This window comes from Balaenoptera borealis, assembly GCF_965194805.1.
Source record: "Balaenoptera borealis genome assembly, chromosome: 11".
In the NCBI taxonomy this organism is placed as follows: domain Eukaryota; kingdom Metazoa; phylum Chordata; class Mammalia; order Artiodactyla; family Balaenopteridae; genus Balaenoptera; species Balaenoptera borealis.
Genome location: NC_138868.1, coordinates 27,524,899 through 27,544,080, shown reverse-complemented (window position 1 = coordinate 27,544,080; position 19,182 = coordinate 27,524,899). Strand labels below are relative to the sequence as shown.

General features: G+C 33.1%; 1 protein-coding gene across 1 annotated transcript in view; it reads left to right on the top strand.

The window, feature by feature from the left end:
* ELP4 (elongator acetyltransferase complex subunit 4) overlaps nucleotides 1-19,182 on the top strand; it is a 235,213-nt gene that overhangs the window by 108,857 nt on the left and 107,174 nt on the right. Inside the window, exons 8-9 of the mRNA XM_082343808.1 lie at nucleotides 1,182-1,290; nucleotides 4,265-4,371. Coding sequence (XP_082199934.1) covers nucleotides 1,182-1,290; nucleotides 4,265-4,371 — 216 coding nt within the window. The remainder of the gene's footprint in view (nucleotides 1-1,181; nucleotides 1,291-4,264; nucleotides 4,372-19,182) is intronic.

Sequence of the window (19,182 nt, the reverse complement as noted above, 5' to 3'; positions counted from 1 at the left end):
AGTCAGTTAACATTAACCAGCCCTCTTTTATTTTTCATTCTTATGCGATCTTTACAAGAGAACTTAAACAGAGGAATACCAGTAAGCTCAATAGTCAATCACATTTTCAGAAAGTGAACATATTTGATTATATTCGGACTTTTCTTAACAGGGGACATAGCATGAGACTGTAAATTGTCTTGACTGTTTTACATTTCCCATACTTTTTTTAAGGATTAGTTTTAAAATGGCATATCAGTGTATAAAATGGGAGTTTAAAAGTTATAAAATTTTATAAACAACAATCTTTTCAACTTATCCTGATCTTCAGGTCAAATATTTTTCTAAGGTGTTAGAGCCTATAAAATAGTTTTCAAACCTATCACCCTATCAGGAGTTATAAGGAATACTGAACTTTATTAAATTAAATAATTCAAGAAAACCTGCAGATTATTGTGATTATATTTTTAATTATTATATTTTTTATAGCCATGAAATTCTGGGTATTTTAGAACTATTGCTATTTAAAATGTGACATCTTTTATAATGTATTGTTCAGCAGTATTTTTGATTCAGGTCTGGTTGTGTTGGGAAGGAAAGGGTAGGCTACTAGTCTAGTGCTGGTCATCTGCAATCTTTTCTTTGCCTTTATCGTTATTACAGAGTCAAATAGCAGCATCTGGAAAGAGAGACTAGAAGACTGCAGAGCTGGCCATGCTGCAGACTCTTAGCTGGACCCTTCCATGTTTCTAATATGATACAGAGGACCTCAGCTATTAAAAGGCTGGGACGTGGTCCCAGTTGACAGATGTTAGTGGGATCTTCCCGTATACGTTATACTGTACTATTTACTGCTTCTAAATTCTGATGTTTATCAGATTTTCCGATGGGCAATGGGTAAAGTAATTTGAAAAAATAATAGTATATGAAAATAAAGATAGCCTTGCCCCTTAAGACAAGAGAAAAACTATTTTTCTATGAAAACTAAGGTATGCCCCCTCAGCTCTTCGAATTAGAGTAGCATACTTACATGGGCCGTATTTTTCACCCAGTTTTCCACCTGTGGTAGCTTTAACTTTTAAGTTATTTCTCCATGTTGATAGTCTATCTTCTCTACAGTTTGTCACTGAGATGGCATAATGACATTGTCTAGATGGTATATTTTAAATATAACATGAGTGTTTTGTTTCCTTGTTTTACAGAATAAAGCAATTATTGCTCGTGTTACAAACTTGTCAGATACAGTAGTTGGTCTGGAATCATTTATTGGTTCTGAGAAAGAAACCAACCCACTATATAAGGATTATCATGGTAAGCAGCATCTTTATAATGAAAAGGGCGTGTTCCAATTGCCTGGAAGAATCTTGTCCAGTCATAATATCTACTGTCATGTAGCATGAATTTTATTTTTTAATATATCTGTTAAACGTTTTTCCTTCCTGGCCAATCTTTCATGACAGCTTGTCACCGAACTACATTATGACTAAGAAGCATAGTAGCTATTTGAAAGGTGTCAAACCCAGGTACTAAGGCATGGCTCAGTCAGATGTGCATTTTGTCCCTAAAGTTGCTGTGAAATCAGTCTTACTTATTAACCATGTTAGAAATAAATATTATATAAATTCTAATAATAACAGCTATGTATAGTGGTTTATACTTTACAAAGCTTAGCTGTATGATAAATAAAATTCATACTGTATTACAGTTAAAAAGTCCTAGTCAATCACATTTTCAGAAAGTAAACATCTTTTATTATATTCGGACTTTTCTTTGATCATTTTGTTGTTAGAGTTATTAGCAAGTTTTAAAATGTTACCACCCTAGTATAAACACAGGTCAATTAATCAGGCTTCTTACTTATATTTTTTGACTTTTAATAGTATTTTAGTCATTTGGTTAATTTGGGGATTTTTTTAAATAAAAGTTCCTACATAGAACTGTCGCAATAGGGTAAGTTTAGTAGTTATGCTTATTTTATATCTAAGCTGAATATAGAGTATGGTGAATAATAAATTTTTACCTATTTACTTATTCTGAGTGAATACTAATTATTGCTATTATTATTGTGGAACTACTATACTTCCATGGAAAACCTTAGTCTAAAGACTGAATAGCTTATTTGAAGCCTGCTACAAGATTGTGTAAGATTGTGATTGTAGGACTGTGGCAATTTCTAGAGTCTACCAACAAAAAGATTATAAGATACTTATGACCACCAGTGCTTTAAAGAGTTGGCATAAAACCTTTTAAAAAAAATAATAAAATAGCATGATCTAACAATCAAGTATTTTTTAAAAGGCTAGAAAATATAAACTGTGAACACAAACTACATAAAATAATTTGCCTCATGATCATTGCATAAGTGTGCATGTGGTATATGCCCAAATTAACCCTCTATATAATTCATTTACTATATTACTGTTGCTTTGGTAGGAAGAGAACTGTTAAGGTTAAACTATTTCCTTTTTTTTTCTTTTTCTGAAATTTGTATTAAACTATAATTGACTTATAATATTGTATTAGTTTTAGGTCTACAACATAATGATTTGATATAGGTATATATTGAGAAATTATTACCACAATAATTTTAGTTAACATCCATTACCACACATAGTTACACTTTTTTTTTTTTCTGTTGGTGAGAACTTTTAAGATTTACTGTCTTAGTAACTTTCAAATATACAATACAGTATTGTCAACCGTAGTCACCATGCTACACATTACATCTCCAGGACTTATGTATCTTATAACTGGATAAACTATTTCTTTAATTTATTATTTACATTTTATGTTAAAACAACTCAAGTTAAACACAAGTTAAACTTTATAAGTTATATCTGAGTATCATTTGTAAGTACTATGAGTTTATAAATTTAGTAAAATCATATTTTATATTCTAAAAAATATTATTTTGATTGAAACATTTCAAGGGTTGAAAAACTGTGATTTTTTTGTGCTGAAATCTCTGGATTGATCAATTTTGTTTGCCACAGATTAATGGGTGATTCTGATGATAAGTAAAGTTTCTGTTAATAAGAAGGACCTGATGAATGATTGATTCACTCTGTAAGGCCTCCTGATTTAACAGTTAGCTAAACAAGCACTTGCAATGTTAAAATGATAAATGTGCAAGTGGAAGTATGGTGTGATTATTTGTAATATATTTTACTAAATAACTCTGTATGAGATATTTTTAATTTGTATGTAAAAGCTGTCTTCTTAATAACACCTTTTGCATTTTCTTAAGTTTAAAAAATTAAGTCAGATATTTTAGTGAATTATTTTTGAAGGGGCCATTTCTGAAGTTAAGCACTTGGAAGTTGACCCTTTTAAGCTAACAATAGTACATTACTAAGCATCCAAATACACACACACACACACAAAACTATATACTAGAGAAGCAATTATGTAAATAAGATTTATCTAATTTGTTCAAATCTGGATTTCCCTTCTTCCCCCATGTTGAGGGATCAGTGTCTTTGGGATGGTAATTTTTAAATATGGGCTGAGTCAGGCAGAGAGACGCGCTGAAGAATCTTCCATGTCTTCATCTGTGGCAAATGACCCCGAGTTTAGTCAGAAACTGCATTAAGCTGCACAAAAGCCATCCAGTGCCCTTGTCAGAAAAAATTAGCAAGTGTTTCTACTGACAAGAGGCCAAAGCTCACGGTTTACCTAGCACTGTTACAAAGCTTATAACAGCTACATAAAGGTCTAACATGCCACAGAAATGAGTGTCTTGGGATGGCATGGGGTTAATGTTTGATCCTAGAGTGTGCTCTGAAATGTAGTTTTCTTCAATGGTTTGTTCAAGTCATTAATAAGGTATAAAATGAAATACTTTTCATTAGTGCTTCACTGGTTATCAGTAACCCATAAGCCTTGTTTTGCTGGCTGCTTACTGGTGCATTTAATAAAATAAAGATCACTCAGTGGTGCCGTGGGCAGCATGCAAGGTGATAGCCATATTTGCTTACTGTAAATACAAGAGAAAATCACACGCAAACCGGCTGTAGTTTTGACAAGTATTAAGATCCTTCTTTACATCTGTACTTCTGTACCAAAGTGCAATTAGTTTTCCTCGCACAAGGATTTCTGTTTATCTTATTCTGCTTGATTACTTGAGTATAATCACACCATTTGCTTCATTGCTCCTGGTAGTAAGCTCCAGTTTTAAAAGGGGGAGGATGCTTGTGTGTAAATTTACAGAATTCTGCTGTAAGACTCTTTAATTTATGCGTACAATGACAGCGTTTTTTAATTTTTTAAATTTTCTTTCCACAAGGTTTGATTCATATACGGCAGATTCCTCAGCTTAATAACTTGATTTATGATGTATCGGATGTCAAAGACTTAGCTTTTAAATTAAAAAGGAAGCTATTCACCATTGAGGTAAGAGAGAATTTTTATGTTTGAGTCACAGTCTTGAGGTAAATAGTATCTCTTTTACTTTAATGAAATTCATAAGAGATATTTCATGCTAAATATTTTTAAGTTCTTTAGATGTAACAGAATAATTTTTTTAGACTATCCTTTTTTGTCTTTTATTTTAATGGTATATCATTAGAGTATAGCAAAAATGGTTTTGTTTTAAATGTCTGTTAAAAGTAAGGTCCAAACTTACATGAGAAGTATGACGTGCATATTTCCAAGGCTTTCAAAAGCGTGTTTAATTAAATGTTAATGAGCTGTGCTTATTTGTGTGCGGAATGTGAATGCTACCCACAATCGTGTATGGCTAAGAAAAGAAGATCCTTATCTACATTCTAAAAGCAGTTTTCTTTACTATTAGTGAAATCACCTTTCGCTTTCCGTGCTGAATAAAACAAAAGTATAATTTACACCAGCGTCTTTAAGTAAATTTTCTACAGAAACTTAAACTTTTTTGTGACCTTTATGCCAGAAATAGTGACAGAAAGTAGTAGTGCAAAAGATTTATTTCAACTTAATCTTGCTAAAGAGCAAATGAACATAGCACTATTAAGCAATTAAAGTTGGTGTATTTATTAGTGAAATAAATGCTCAGAAGAGAGAGAGAGATGGCTTCTGGGTGATGTGATAGTTATCAGTATAGTCACTGGTGCAATTTTTTTTTAACAAAGACATAAAACAGCCAAGCAGCCTTGACAAACCATTTTGTTTAATCTCTTTTCAAATGAAAAGCTCTTAAGCAGGCCACTTGTCTTAACTGCTTGAAACCATAAAAAGGGAGAATTGCCACCAATAAATTAGCATATTTTTAACTTCATCACCAAATGATGGTCAATGTGGCTTGGCACTGCTTTGGTGTTTGGGACTTCACCCTTAAGTGACCACTCTGGCCCTTTTTTGACCCTCTGCCCTCTTTAGCTGGCCACTTGATAAGGTAACTTAATGGTGCTCTCTCTTTTTCTCTTTCCCTTCCCATTTGCAAGTGGCACTAACCTATAAATCATTGTAAGGGCCCTATCCAGTGACAAATTAATGTGCCCTCCTCCTAATTAATGGTCATCAATGTCCTTAATTATCTAATCCTATTGAGAGCAGTTAATAGTTAATCAGGCAGCCAGTTCTTCAAGCAGGTCATCTCTGCAGTAGTGTTAGAAGTTTCTCATCTGGGGATGCTCCCTTCAAAAGCCACTTAAAGCCAAAAGAAGGAGAGTGTAGAAATAGTGATTCTTGAGCTAATTTGCCTTAGTTCTCAAAAGGAACCATTGAAATGGAACCCAACACTGTAATTGTTCAACATTGTTTCAGTTTTTCTGACAGAATATTGGGTAATTTACCATAATATTGCTAATACTTTTAGAGGGATAAAGTTATACTTGTTAGCATCACAAGGAAAGCATGCCTCCTCATTTTCTTTTAGGTGGAATTTATATATTTAATGAAAGATATAAGATATTTTTCTCCATGTGGCACCTTTCTCCCAAGATGAGTATTCTGACAACCAGGTCTAAGGTATCATGTCTGTCACCATACAAACTAAGCAAGGAGATTCCCTAGTGAAAAAAATATTGCACCCAGAGAAGATGGTTAGCACAGTAACGTGAATCATGTTTATTTTCTCTCTTCCTCTCTCTCACACAGACACAGACACACACACACACACACACACACACACACACACACACACACACACACACACACAAACTGGGTCTTATTTTGGGGGGTGAGGAGTAGAAATAAAGGACTTATATGTCAAGTAGGACCTCTCCTTCGAATAACTTTAGATTCTAATAGTGACTGCATTTTACTACACTTTACCACTGGAGCTGATAAAAGATCTAGGTTTCTGTTCCATTTCCTCTCTCTTCTTCCCACTATCCTAAACTAAGAGAACCATTATAATTGGTCACCCTATGATTTGGAAGCAGTATTTAAAAACAAAACACAAGTAGGTGGTTGTTCTTTTTTTAAAGTTAATATTCAATACAGTTGATCAAATCCTTTACCTTTTTGGCTTATAACCTAATGAATATGGTTTTTTTTAAGTATAGAAATATAAGTGAAACATGTTCTAAATAACTTATTTACTTATGCCATAACATTCAATTTGGTGATTAGAAAAAAATGTGAATTAAAGAATCAAACCTAACAGAAGTACATACATATAGGATAAAATCATGTATTTCACGAAAGATTAAGTGCTTTAAATGTAGCATTGTACATTATAAGATGCATATGGAAACAGATAGCAAGTCTTTCATGATATATTATGGGCAGTGGAAACAAGAGGATTCCTTCATCAAGTGGCAGTGTTTTGATATGCACAACAAATAAATATTTTTTTACAACTGCCTTGATATTTAAAAAATAAGGAGATGTACACTATAGTAGTCTGTAAAGTCTGAGGCTATAATATACCAGACATTGAATCCATGGCTTTCTTTCAGAAGGAAAGTTGGTTTAGCAGGTAAAGCAAAAATAACTTTTCTGATTCCATGCAGGTAGATTTGTTACATGTGGGAATTTACTGTGAGTAACATGGTCTCAAAATGTGGCACAGGTGGAAACAAGGGGCAAAAGAAACAAGTAAAAACCCTCATCTCTATTTTTAGCATCCCTTTTCTTTGATTTATTAAATCATTGCCTTTTTTCATATGAAAACTGAATATGTTTTTACTAATAGCCACCCAGGGCCTCTAACAGGTAGAGCAACTTTAACCAGTAATCTCTAGTTTCTTTGAGTGATTTGGAGAAGGCAAAAGAATATTTCTCCCTTTTTGGAGCATGTATTAGTATTGTCCAGATTCAGGTGGAAGCATTTGTCTAATCACAGTAAATTTTTAGTGATACTTAGTATTCATCAACTATAAAGCTGTATGAATTAGCCCCTCTACAAAAACCATAGCAGGATCATATCTACAGTAATGACACTAAAATCCTGGCATGCATTCTGAATAAGTAAAAGAGAAAGTTTAAAGTTGATTCAACATGGCTTCAGGTTAAAAGAAATAACTTGCCAATTTTCTGAATGTTGATAATCCTTGTAAACTATACGTAGTAATTCTCTAGCATATCTGATTAAACATAATATACTACTTATTTCTTGACCTTACCATAGCTCCATTCAATCATAGCTAGCATTTATGAAGCCCTTATTGTGTACCTGGCACTGTTCTGGCTTATTTATATTTTCTATATTGAGATTAAATATTTTATAACCAAAGGCTTTACTAAGGTATAATAATAGACTCAATATATGGAAACTATGTCTTTTTCATCTTTGTATCTATCCCAGAACTAAGAAGAGTCACAGACTTAGTAGGTATAAAATCTCTGCTGAAATATATATAATGTAGATAAATTATGGAGTTTAAAGAATAGCCCAAATAATACAGCTATAAATATTATGTAAGTTCCACTGGTCAAGTGACCTATAAACACTACCTTCTCAGTTAAGTTCTATAAAATGTATAACTAGGTTACATAACTTCACTTCCAAGATGAAATAACTACTTAGATTTGTATTTTTTCAGTTTCTATAATTTTTGCTTCTCTGATGTTGGGATCATCATTAACCAGTTTTCTGTTTATATTAGTAATTATGATGTAATTATAGTACATAAGAGATTTGGTAAGATTTTAAATGTAGCTGTATTTAATTTGATGACATGATCAGAGCAGCATTTTTACTTCCATTTAATATTATTGTGCTATTTTGATTTTGTATTGTTCAGTTTGGTCATATCTTAACACACTCTAGTAATCTAATTTTCTAATATAAATAATAATAATGTATTATTACATTAGGTGCAGACCTTATTAAAGTTATTACAAACAAGGTTTCTGCTTGTGATTGGACAGTTTTCTAGCTCTAAGATTCAGTGTTTCTATGTTCAAGTCAGAAAGTATGGTTACTGGGGTATACTGGAATATACAAAAGACATTCACCGTTCACTGCAAATTTTCAGTATAAAGATAAACAATACTTATGTAGGCTTTTAACTGGTTCAAAAATAGTGAGTATCATAAATATCATATCTGTGTGGGTTTTGTATGCTAAATGAATACTAAAAGTTCAGAAAATCAAAGTAAATCAACTTTATTCATGGTTGTCTTGTCATACATTGCCCCTAATTCAGAATACAAGACCTCAGTACCTCTCCAATCACCAAGAACTTTTTCTCACAGAATAATTGATCAACCTGTATTTATTAAGAAACTATTATATTTTATGCACTTAGTAGATTCATTCTTAAGTATTAAGACCAGAATAGTATATGCCATCCATATAAATTAGCTTTATATTAATACTACAATATACTTGATATGATTCAGTAGAATTATTTGAAATTTTTACATATTAGAAAAACATAAACTTTTGCAAACTACAAGGGTGTCAATCACTGTGACAACCTTGGACAATTTAGAGTGTTGCATGATATCTTTGGTCCTAGGTTTCCTTACTCCCCTACATTTTTTAAACAGCTTTTCTAGTTCTTAAATGAGAAGTAGAAAGGTGACTGTATGTTTACCATATCTAGAGGTAGAGGGAAGGGAGAGTTAACTTATGTGTCAATTCACAGTTATGTCACAAAAATTTAAAAAATGGAAACATAAATGTCTGGCTCAGGAGCATTATTAGGTTGTAGCATCATTAACCATGTAGTCCAAATATACCTTTTCTGATAATGATGCCCTCCACAAATATTGATTGGTATTTCAAATCCCACATATACTGCAGTTAGCAAAAAGAAAACCAAAGTGGAACATAGACATCTATTCTTATAGATAAAATCATTTCTCAAAAGTAAACCCAAATTAACATTCTTTAACAGTAGAAATGTCATTTTATACTGTTCACATTTTAATGTTCATTATATTATCATCCCCATATTTACACTTTAATTCCCAAGTGATGTAGACATACAGTAATGTCATAAAGGTTTCACAGAATCTCCAGAAGCTGAGTTACTACTATGCTCTATATATTTCACATGTCATAGTGAGCCTATCAAAACTGCATACCACCTTAAAGGGAACACAGTTTTGAGACTCTGTCTAATCCTATTTCTTCCCACTTTGGAATCTTAATTAGAAGAGATAAGAAAAAAAAAACATCATTTAACTAAATTATTGTCCTGAATCTGTAGCAAAAGGTATAATCCGAAATTGGGCCAATTAGTGAACCCATAGTTAGCTATGCTGCAGCGAACAATTTGATTAGATCTGACACCATCCTAGTTCCCACTGTTGTTTTGCCAGGTATGATGGTCAGACTTCAAAGAGCTTGAGGCATCAGCAGGGCAAGGTTTGGAGGCCAGCTTAGGTCCGGTTGTTAATCTCTCTGCTAAAACCACAGCAGCTCTCACACAAAACAAGCTTACACGACACAATCATGCGGTATTAAAGTTAGGGTTGAGTCATGCCAATTTGCCTTTGATTTTTTGATGATTGACCAAAGATGGCTACATGACTAGACACATGCTAAAAGTATACTGATTAGGTAAGTTCCCAAAATATTTGAAGTATTTTTTAACTTCCTATATAAATGTTGTGAAAGCTTATTCCCTTTGATCAAACTTCCAAAGTAATAGTACTATATTGGGGGTGGTGGGGAGGGAATGAGTATTTCTTACTGGCAGCTTGAATCCCAAACTTTTCACTTACTGCTTCATAAAAATTTGTCTTTACATTAATAATTCCTTAAGGAGAATGTAAAAGGAAATAAAAGGAAATTGTTTCTAAGTGGTAAGCTTTTTAGAAACCTATTAAGCATGTTGAAAGAAAAAACATTTTTCCCTGCGTCGTTTATGTTCACTGCAATTTTTCTGAAATTTCTTTATAATTATTTTGCACTTAAATGTTGAGTAGAGTGCCCTTCCAGGACGTGATTGCATAAGTGTTCTTTTCTCTGCATTCTGATTTGTTGGAATATTGCAGCAATAGTGACATGTTTCCATTCTGAGAAGAGCCTAAGGCTGCTTTAGTATTATTCCAAATGATTGAAGCTGCCATCTTGCTGACTTTCCCTTAGGCAGCATAAGGCCTGTTTGCTTTTGTGTTCGTTTCACATGCTTCCTGTGAGTTTGGCTGGCAGAACATCAGTGCTTCTCTTGGCAAGGAAGAGTAAATTCATGTTTGGCTATTACATATCTTAACGTTTCTGTATGGTCAGCAACACCTAAGATATTAAACTTGTAATTCATTACATCAAATGAATCCTGTTTCTTTGAGAGATACTTTTAAATATCTATGACACCTTGACTATGAATCATTTCTATAAAAATATCATCCTTTTATAAATTGAACTTAAGGTCTAATATTTCACACTGCACTATTTTTTATACTAATTCCTACTGCATTTTACTTAGGAAATTTAAGGAAAGCATATATTTGAATAACGAGATAGTTGCATAAAGCAAAAGTCAAATACTTAGAATCTTGCCAAAGAGTCTTCGGTCCATGGGTCTCTCCTAAAGATCCTGTGGTACCTGTAGTGAAGTAATCTCACCTTTGAGACCAGGATGATACAGATTTAGCATTGCATAAGGGTACAAGTAGAAAAATATCTCTTCTCCTCCTTCCTAAATTTTGCAGATACAAACATTTTTGTATGTGTTCTATGATGTGGCTCCAGGAAAATTATATTGCAGTACTTCAAGGATTATTTTTTTTAAAGCCTTTGTAGAACTGCTGTATGTAGCAGAATTCACTCAGTTTACATGTTATTCCCTGAAACACTTCCCCCCACAATGTATTATTTATAGTGTCTAAGGAGGATAGGAAAAGAGAAAACAAAAAATGATGACAAATCATGGCTGTCCCATTTCATCAGCTAAATGCATTTTTATGTTCCTAGAAGGTAAGAACATATATTTTACTAATATAGCCTCCAAGGTACTTGGAAGAGTAAGAAATACATAGCAGAGCTTAATAAAGATGGTATCCATGAGCTTTTTGATTGATGTAGGTAGCTTTGAGGATACTTTTATACCAAAAATATCCTTAGTCCTTCTTCAATGTCTTTGCACAGCAAATGTCCAGAATATTCATTCCTCCATTCCTTTCATGGCTTTTTCTTATCGCTGGATTATAGATTAAATAGTCCAGTCTCCTTCTTAGAGAGGTCTTCCCTGACTGGCCCATCTGAAGTACTCACTCAGCTACCCTCTATCATGTACCCTATTTTAATTCATAGTGTAACTCTTATGTATTACTATAGCTGTTTATCAGTTAATTTGTTTATTTTCCCAACCTCACTCAACCTTATCTGTTGTAAGCTTCACGAGAGTAGGGACATACTCTGTCTTGTTTGCAGCTAAATCCTGAGCATGTGTAGTAGGCATTCCATAAATATTTGTTAAACTGTTAAAGTACTATTTTTAAAGTAACTTGTATCTATCATAACTTTCTTTAAAAATGTGTGTTGAGTATCTCATTTATTCCAGGCATTGTGTTGGGTACTTTCACATACATTACCATATTTAATTCTTATTTGATCCTCATAGGAACCCTTGCCATAGGCATTATAATGCACATTCTAATAAGGAGATATAAGGAGTTATAAAACAGTCCCAAAGTCATAGAGCTGTGCTTAGAGCCAGGACTAAATTCAGATCTTCTGACTCCATGTGCAGAATCATACTGGAAAGTTAACATGTTCAGGAGCTCTGCTAATTATTATTAATAAAAAATTAAAAGTTTGATTGAGTGTTTGAGTCCTGAGACTACTACATGTGCTTTAAAGACATTTCCTCATAGATCTCACAATGCCATGTACCACTATTACCTATACTTTACATATGAGGAAACTTAAGGTTCAGAGAGATCAAGCAACTTAACTTAGCCAAAGACACAGAGTTAATACTAACTGACAGAAATGACACTTAAATTCAAGTCTGTTTTATTCCAAAGCCTGTGCTCTTAACCACTAACTACTCAGCACACCCCAAGGTGAACCACCATCTCATCTTCAGTACATAAGCCAAAAAAGCCTCTGCCCTGTTAAAAAAGAACGAACCTCCAAAAAATGTGTAGGTATATATGTAGGTGCGTACATATATGTACAGGTAAACATAGCATATGTGTGTATGTATGTATACATGCATACTTATACATTATCTTTTAACATTCAAGTTAAAAATTCTTTTGTTCCTAACAAGAATTTCTACTCTATTTTTTTTTTTATTAATTAATTAATTTATTTATTTATTTATGGCTGTGTTGGGTCTTCGTTTCTGTGCGAGGGCTTTCTCTAGTTGCGGCAAGTGGGGGCCAATCTTCATCGCGGTGCGCGGGCCTCTCACTGTCGTGGCCGGCCTCTTTTGTTGCGGAGCACAGGCTCCAGACGCGCAGGCTCAGTAGTTGTGGCTCACGGGCCTAGCTGCTCCGCGGCATGTGGGATCCTCCCAGACCAGGGCTCGAACCCGTGTCCCCTGCATTGGCAGGCAGATTCTCAACCACTGCGCCACCAGGGAAACCCTCTACTCTATTTTTATAAATACATTATAAAACTCAGACTGGATTTATCTTAGCTTCTCCGTTATATAATATTTTGCTATGTTATGTGTGTGTGTTGTGTGTGTTTGTGTATATACACACATATAACACAGCAAAATATTTTATATATATATATATATATAATTAGAGTCGCAGGATTGTTCTTTCCTCATTTTTTACTTACTTCTGGTATATGGTAGGTTTTTTTATTTTTGGCTGTGTTGGATCTTCATTGCTGTGCGCGGGCTTTCTCTAGTTGCGGCAAGTGGGGGCTACTCTTCATTGCGGTGGCTTCTTTTGTTGCAGAACACGGGCTCTAGGCACACAGGCTTCAGTAGTTGTGGTGCGTGGGTTCAGTAGTTGTGGCTCACAGGCTCTAGAGCGTAGGCTCAGTAGTTGTGGCACACGGGCTTAGTTACTCCGCGGCATGTGGGATCTTCCCAGGTGTCCCCTGCATTGGCAGGCAGATTCTTAACCACTGAGCCACCAGGGAAGCCCGGGTAAGGGTTTTTAATAGAAAAATTAATTTGTAAAAACTAAAGCCTTTTCACTAAAACACTATCCACTTCTGCAGGATTTCTAGATCTTAGCTAAATAAGGTGGGGAAAGTATTCTATACAGAGAAATATGGTTCCCTTATTCTAGTCAACTATATTGATATGGTTCAAAAGTATCCCAAATTTAGTTACAATATATTATTATTGTATTCACTTAAGTTCTACATTCAGGTACTTTTTTTTTTAATTAAAGTATAATTGACATCATTCAGGTACTTTTGCAAATATTAATTTGCTCATAGATAGTTACCATGTTTTTATATTACATTTTATATTTTTCTAAATTATTTTAATGTATCATCTTTGGAGCATCAAAAATTATCTTCAGATAATTAAGGTGTATACAACTTATAGTAAGAGTCAACCAAATTCAGTTTTTCAAAAATTAAAAAAATTTTTCTAATTTTGCCTCCCCTTTTGTAATAACTGGTTCTAATGAAGGTTTGATCCATTCATACTAAAACCTTTTTTTTTTTCTGTTGCAAATGTTTCATTTATTGGAAATTCTTTGAATACCACCTTTAAGCAAAATTAAACAGTAAATCTTATGATCACAAAATATTTTCCTTTTGTAGAGTAATACTACTAAAAAAGTTTCCTATAGTTTAGTAATAAGAAGAAATTGTGTTCCTCATTAAGGAAATATGAGATTAAATATAAATTATTAATTTTTAAAAGGTAAGATTTGGGAGACCATAATAAATAATTAAGAGAAACTGGGATGTAATGGAAATGCCTTTGGCCACACAACTAGTAAAGCAGTTCTCTTATTTAAGTAGAAATTAAAATTTTGTCAAAGTTATTACTGTCATAACTCTCTGCCACAGTGGACATTCTGTAGAGTAGCCAGTTCAGGTTCTTTGTATCTGGTACAGTGAAGTTCACTGAACTGTTTTGTCAGGTGCTGTCAAGTCAACCCACCATTGTTGTAGAGAATCAAACTAAATCATTTTGGCATGAGCCTTCCAGAAATAAGATACCCAATATACATGGTTTAATGAAACTGAGTATTTGGTTTCAACTTTTTGTAAGTATGACAAAAATATATTGCAGTCATTCAGAAATTTCTGAGTATATCAGTCGAAATATCTGACCCTATACTTTACTGAAAATTTGTTTTAAATATCACTACTTAATATAAAAAACACTTGGAATGTATTTGTCTGTGTTTTGTTAGGTATATGATTCTTCACTAAACATTTCAAAGTAGTAAAAGTTCCAATTGTATAGTCATTTAGTAAAAAGAGAGGGAGTATCTGTTACTAAAGTTAAAATTTTCTGTTGTAAAATGAAGCTAGTATCAAGTTTGATTTAACTCTTTTTGTCTCCAAAGGCTATTATCAAAAACAAAGTTGTATTTGATTAGATTTTTAAGAACTTAATAAATTGTTTATGAATCTGCTAAATGTTTAATTCTTATATAATTTGAAAAATAGCTTATCTTTGTGATCAATAGTTATTTAAAAGGCATTATTATAGTGTAGACTTAAATACCTCAAAATTTTTATTTACATATTTTTATAGGGGCGTTTTTTTGTTGATATTCCTGCTCAGTAATCTAAGGAATATTTTACCAACTTATACTGTAGCTATGGTGTAGCACTGAAAAAGCTTTGAACAAAAAGCCTCTTGGTGCAATTAAAGGTCACTTGTACATATTATAATAGACTACTAATTTACAAGATCATTGTGAAGGGTCAATGCTATAGCATGAAATGGATTGCCCTTGGTGAGCCTGTAAATAAATGTGTCAACTTATCTTGTATTCAGTGGGCAAAGGAAAAAAACTAACATGATACTAGCTTATTAATATTTTTATAAACAGTTGCTAAAATGTCCAGCAAAACCAAATGCACTAGTGCTAATTATTGACATAAATAATTATAGAAAGTTATTAGAGTATATAACTACAGTTTTTAAGGAAAACTGCTCACACATACATAAATGCACACAAATTTTTTAATTAAGTATATGGATCATGTCCAGGTATAGATAAACACAGCACAGTGGTAGTGTTTAAATGGCCTTTACCAAAAAGCTAACATGTTTCAAAATGGCTAAATTGTACATACTCCCTTTTCTCTGTAATGAAGTTCAAAACTTGTCAGTGATAGGTATGAAAAAGGAATCGAACTGGATAGTGACTTATTTTAGTTATCTTTCATAGCCTTTCCAATGCTCTTAGGGAAAAAATGGTAGTGCAGAAAACATATTAATAATGATCTGTGCTAAATAAATTTAGTCATCTGATTTTTCAATAAATTAAGACTTCAGGATAAAAATAAAAGTAATGATGAAAAGAAGATATTTTGTACTTTAAAATAATTTTAATATATTTATATTTTACATGTTTTATATATATACTTATGAGCTATACCTAATTTTTTATTCTCAAAATAATATCAAATTAGTAAAAATACACTAATGAAATAAATTTACCAGCACTTTCTAGATTCTTCCCTCTGAATTTGGCCATTCAGACACACAACAACTATACACTCCTAATTTTCTTTCTGGTTTCTGTGTACTATCAAAAATGAAAAAAATTAAATTTATAGTCAATGCCAAAATAAATCTTCTATGTCAAACAAAAATAATTTAACAGTGGGTTTGAATCAAGAATCAAATGAACAATAATAAGTTAATCTTTAAAAACCTGACTGATTGGTCTATAAAAATACTAAGGCTGCTCAGTGAGGCCAATCATGAAGTAAGTAGCCAAGAATAGCTTGAACCCAAGTAATGTTTCTCTGCTTGTTATTTAGCTCTTGAATGTACACTCTGTACTGTTTGGTTTGTTTTTGTTGCCATACTTCTTTAGAACAGTGCAAACACCTGCTTAAGCCTTGTTTGTAAAGGATGGAAGCTTTGGGGAAATGCGGTTCATTTAGGGACATAAATGCTTTAAACTCGTGTCTGTTTTACTTATCATGGCATCCCCTTTTCCTAGTTCAGTGCCTGATCGTGTAGGTGCTCAAAAAATATTGAATGAAGGACTGAATGAATGAATGTCCTCTTGACAGTGCTCAAAACTATTAGGTATGCCCATAAAATCTCACCATTCCAGACTGTACATAATAGTCTGATAATGCTAATAAGGTTTCCATAAATGCTTAATATTGAGTCTAAGGTTTTGACTAAGTAAAACAACCTTCAAAAAATATTAGCTAACAATATAATGGACTGTTATTGCTGAAATAAAGAACTGTACTCCTCAAAAATACTAGATAGGAAATGAGAAAAAATATAATTTTTAGTTAACAAAATGTGATCTATTTGTATCATGATTTCATTGTGGTCATTTTATTGCCATTTGAAAATTATTTTGAACACTTTATCTTAAAAGATGTATGATAATAAACATTCTATAAATGTCAATAAGAGTTTTCCAGTCTTATTCCTTAAGGGCACTCTTAGATTCGGACTAAATTTGTAAAAGTTCCCCAGAGCTGAGAGCAATCATTCCTAATTCCTGGATTTAAAGTACCTATACCTTCTAACCCGCTTTGATCCAGTAAGTGACTGTTAATATGTCTGGTCTTCTCTGGCCAATAGAGCTGATTTTATTGCCTAACATGTTTTCCTGGCTTTTAACAGAAAAATATTGTAGAAGATTTTTAAGACTTATGAGTTAGGGATGAAATAATTATGTACAATGGAATTTGAATACAGCATCTTGGATATTCTACAATTCATATTTAAATATACATTGGCAACAAAGCAACTAATATCACTTCCATAATAACAGAAGATATAACTATCATTATTGAAGAATCATCCCATTGACCTCTTTGTGCATGTGGAACTGACAAGTACCAATATAGTTCTTTTTTTTTTTTTTTTTTAAGTTTAATTTTATTTATTTATTTATTTATTTATTTATGGCTGTGTTGGGTCTTCGTTTCTGTGCGAGGGCCCTCTCTAGTTGCGGCAAGTGGGGGCCACTCTTCATCGCGGTGCGCGGGCCTCTCATTATCGCGGCCTCTCTTGTTGCGGAGCACAGGCTCCAGACGCACAGGCTCAGTAATTGTGGCTCACGGGCCTAGCTGCTCCGCGGCATGTGGGATCTTCCCAGACCAGGGCTCGAACCCGTGTCCCCCGCATTGGCAGGCAGATTCTCAACCACTGCGCCACCAGGGAAGCCCCCAATATAGTTTTTAGTTTGGCTTCTTAAGAACTTTCTCCTGGGAAACCATTGTGGTCCAGATAGAAACTTAAGGACAATCATATTTAGAAGAAAATCTTTACAGTGCATAATTTATAACTGAATGCATTTCCTCCACATGTCCTATTGGCTTAATGTGTAATTCAGTCAAGAAGCAGAAAGGGTACATGTAAAGATATTTTGGAAATGTGATCTACTCTTCATAGCCATAAGTATGGGCCATTTCTTTGCGTTAGCATGCAGTTATTATAACATTCCCATCATTTTATTGGAAAGGTTCTTATGCTTTGCTCCATGTAAAATTAGGTAAGTAAAAGGCAATTTTAAACCAACTATGCCTCTGATGCTTTAAAGCAAGAGGTTAGCAAACTATGGCCTGTGGGCCAAATCCAGCCCCACAGTTTTTTAAAATAAACATTTATTGGAACACAGCAAGACTTTTTAGTTTCTGTATTGCCTGTGGCAGCTTTCACACTATACCACTAAGTTAAGATCTTATGGCATACAAGGCCAAAAATATTTACTATCTGGTCATTTACCGAGAAAGTTTGCTGTAAAGAAGAACCCCTACTTGAGAAGGCTACATACTTTAAAGAATATTTATTGAGGGAATTGTCAAGTAGGGGATATGATTTGTAGACTTAAAATTAAGCTCTATTTGAGTAATAAAGAATTCACATGCTCATTTGATGTATAGTTTGCACTTTTAGAATTAATGCAGATGTCTCTTTGAGAAAATACCTAGATTTCTTAAAAGGTTAAAATTGGAAGGGAGCTTAATGTGCTTCAAAGCCAGCTTCTTATTGTATGCACATATTTTCCCACCTAGCCACTCTGTAATCATGTGGAACCCACTTTCTTAGGGGCAACCCATTTCAATCTCTGCCAAGGACAGATGCTAGAAAATTCTTTCAGATGCTAAAACAATGTCCCACCCATTAGTACTAATTCTGCTTTCTGAAGCCACACATAAATTTCTATTTTGTATATACTATCATTCAATTCATAATAAACATCTAATATGTGAGAAACAGTTCTAATTTATGTGTATATCTTCTCAGTTTTCCTTAGATTTTTATTTCTTTTTTAAAACATCAATTAAATTAACCATTTTGTGGTATTTATTGTATATTTAACTTAGAGTCTTAAACATGAAGCCCATATAATTTTTACAACATCCTTTAGAGGAACTTTTTAAAACAAAAATAAAGCATTAATTAGAAACATTAAAGTAGTGGTCCTGAATTCTGAAGTAAAAAGGGTAAATTACAGGTTCATACAATTTTAATATTTAAATTTGATGTTTTACTTGTAGCATGTTTGAATTCACAAATGGGCTTCAGGTGATTAAAAGTGATAAAATCAACATTAAATGTGATCTTTCAACTTTATTATTATAATCTATTTAAGATTAATTTACTATACAGTAAGTTAACCAAAATGTATCATTAAACTTTTGATGACTGAATAATAAGAGGCATATAGATATATTTCTAACAAGTATTAATTTTATCAGCGGAAGTATACCCCGCAACAATTAGCTGCTCATTATCC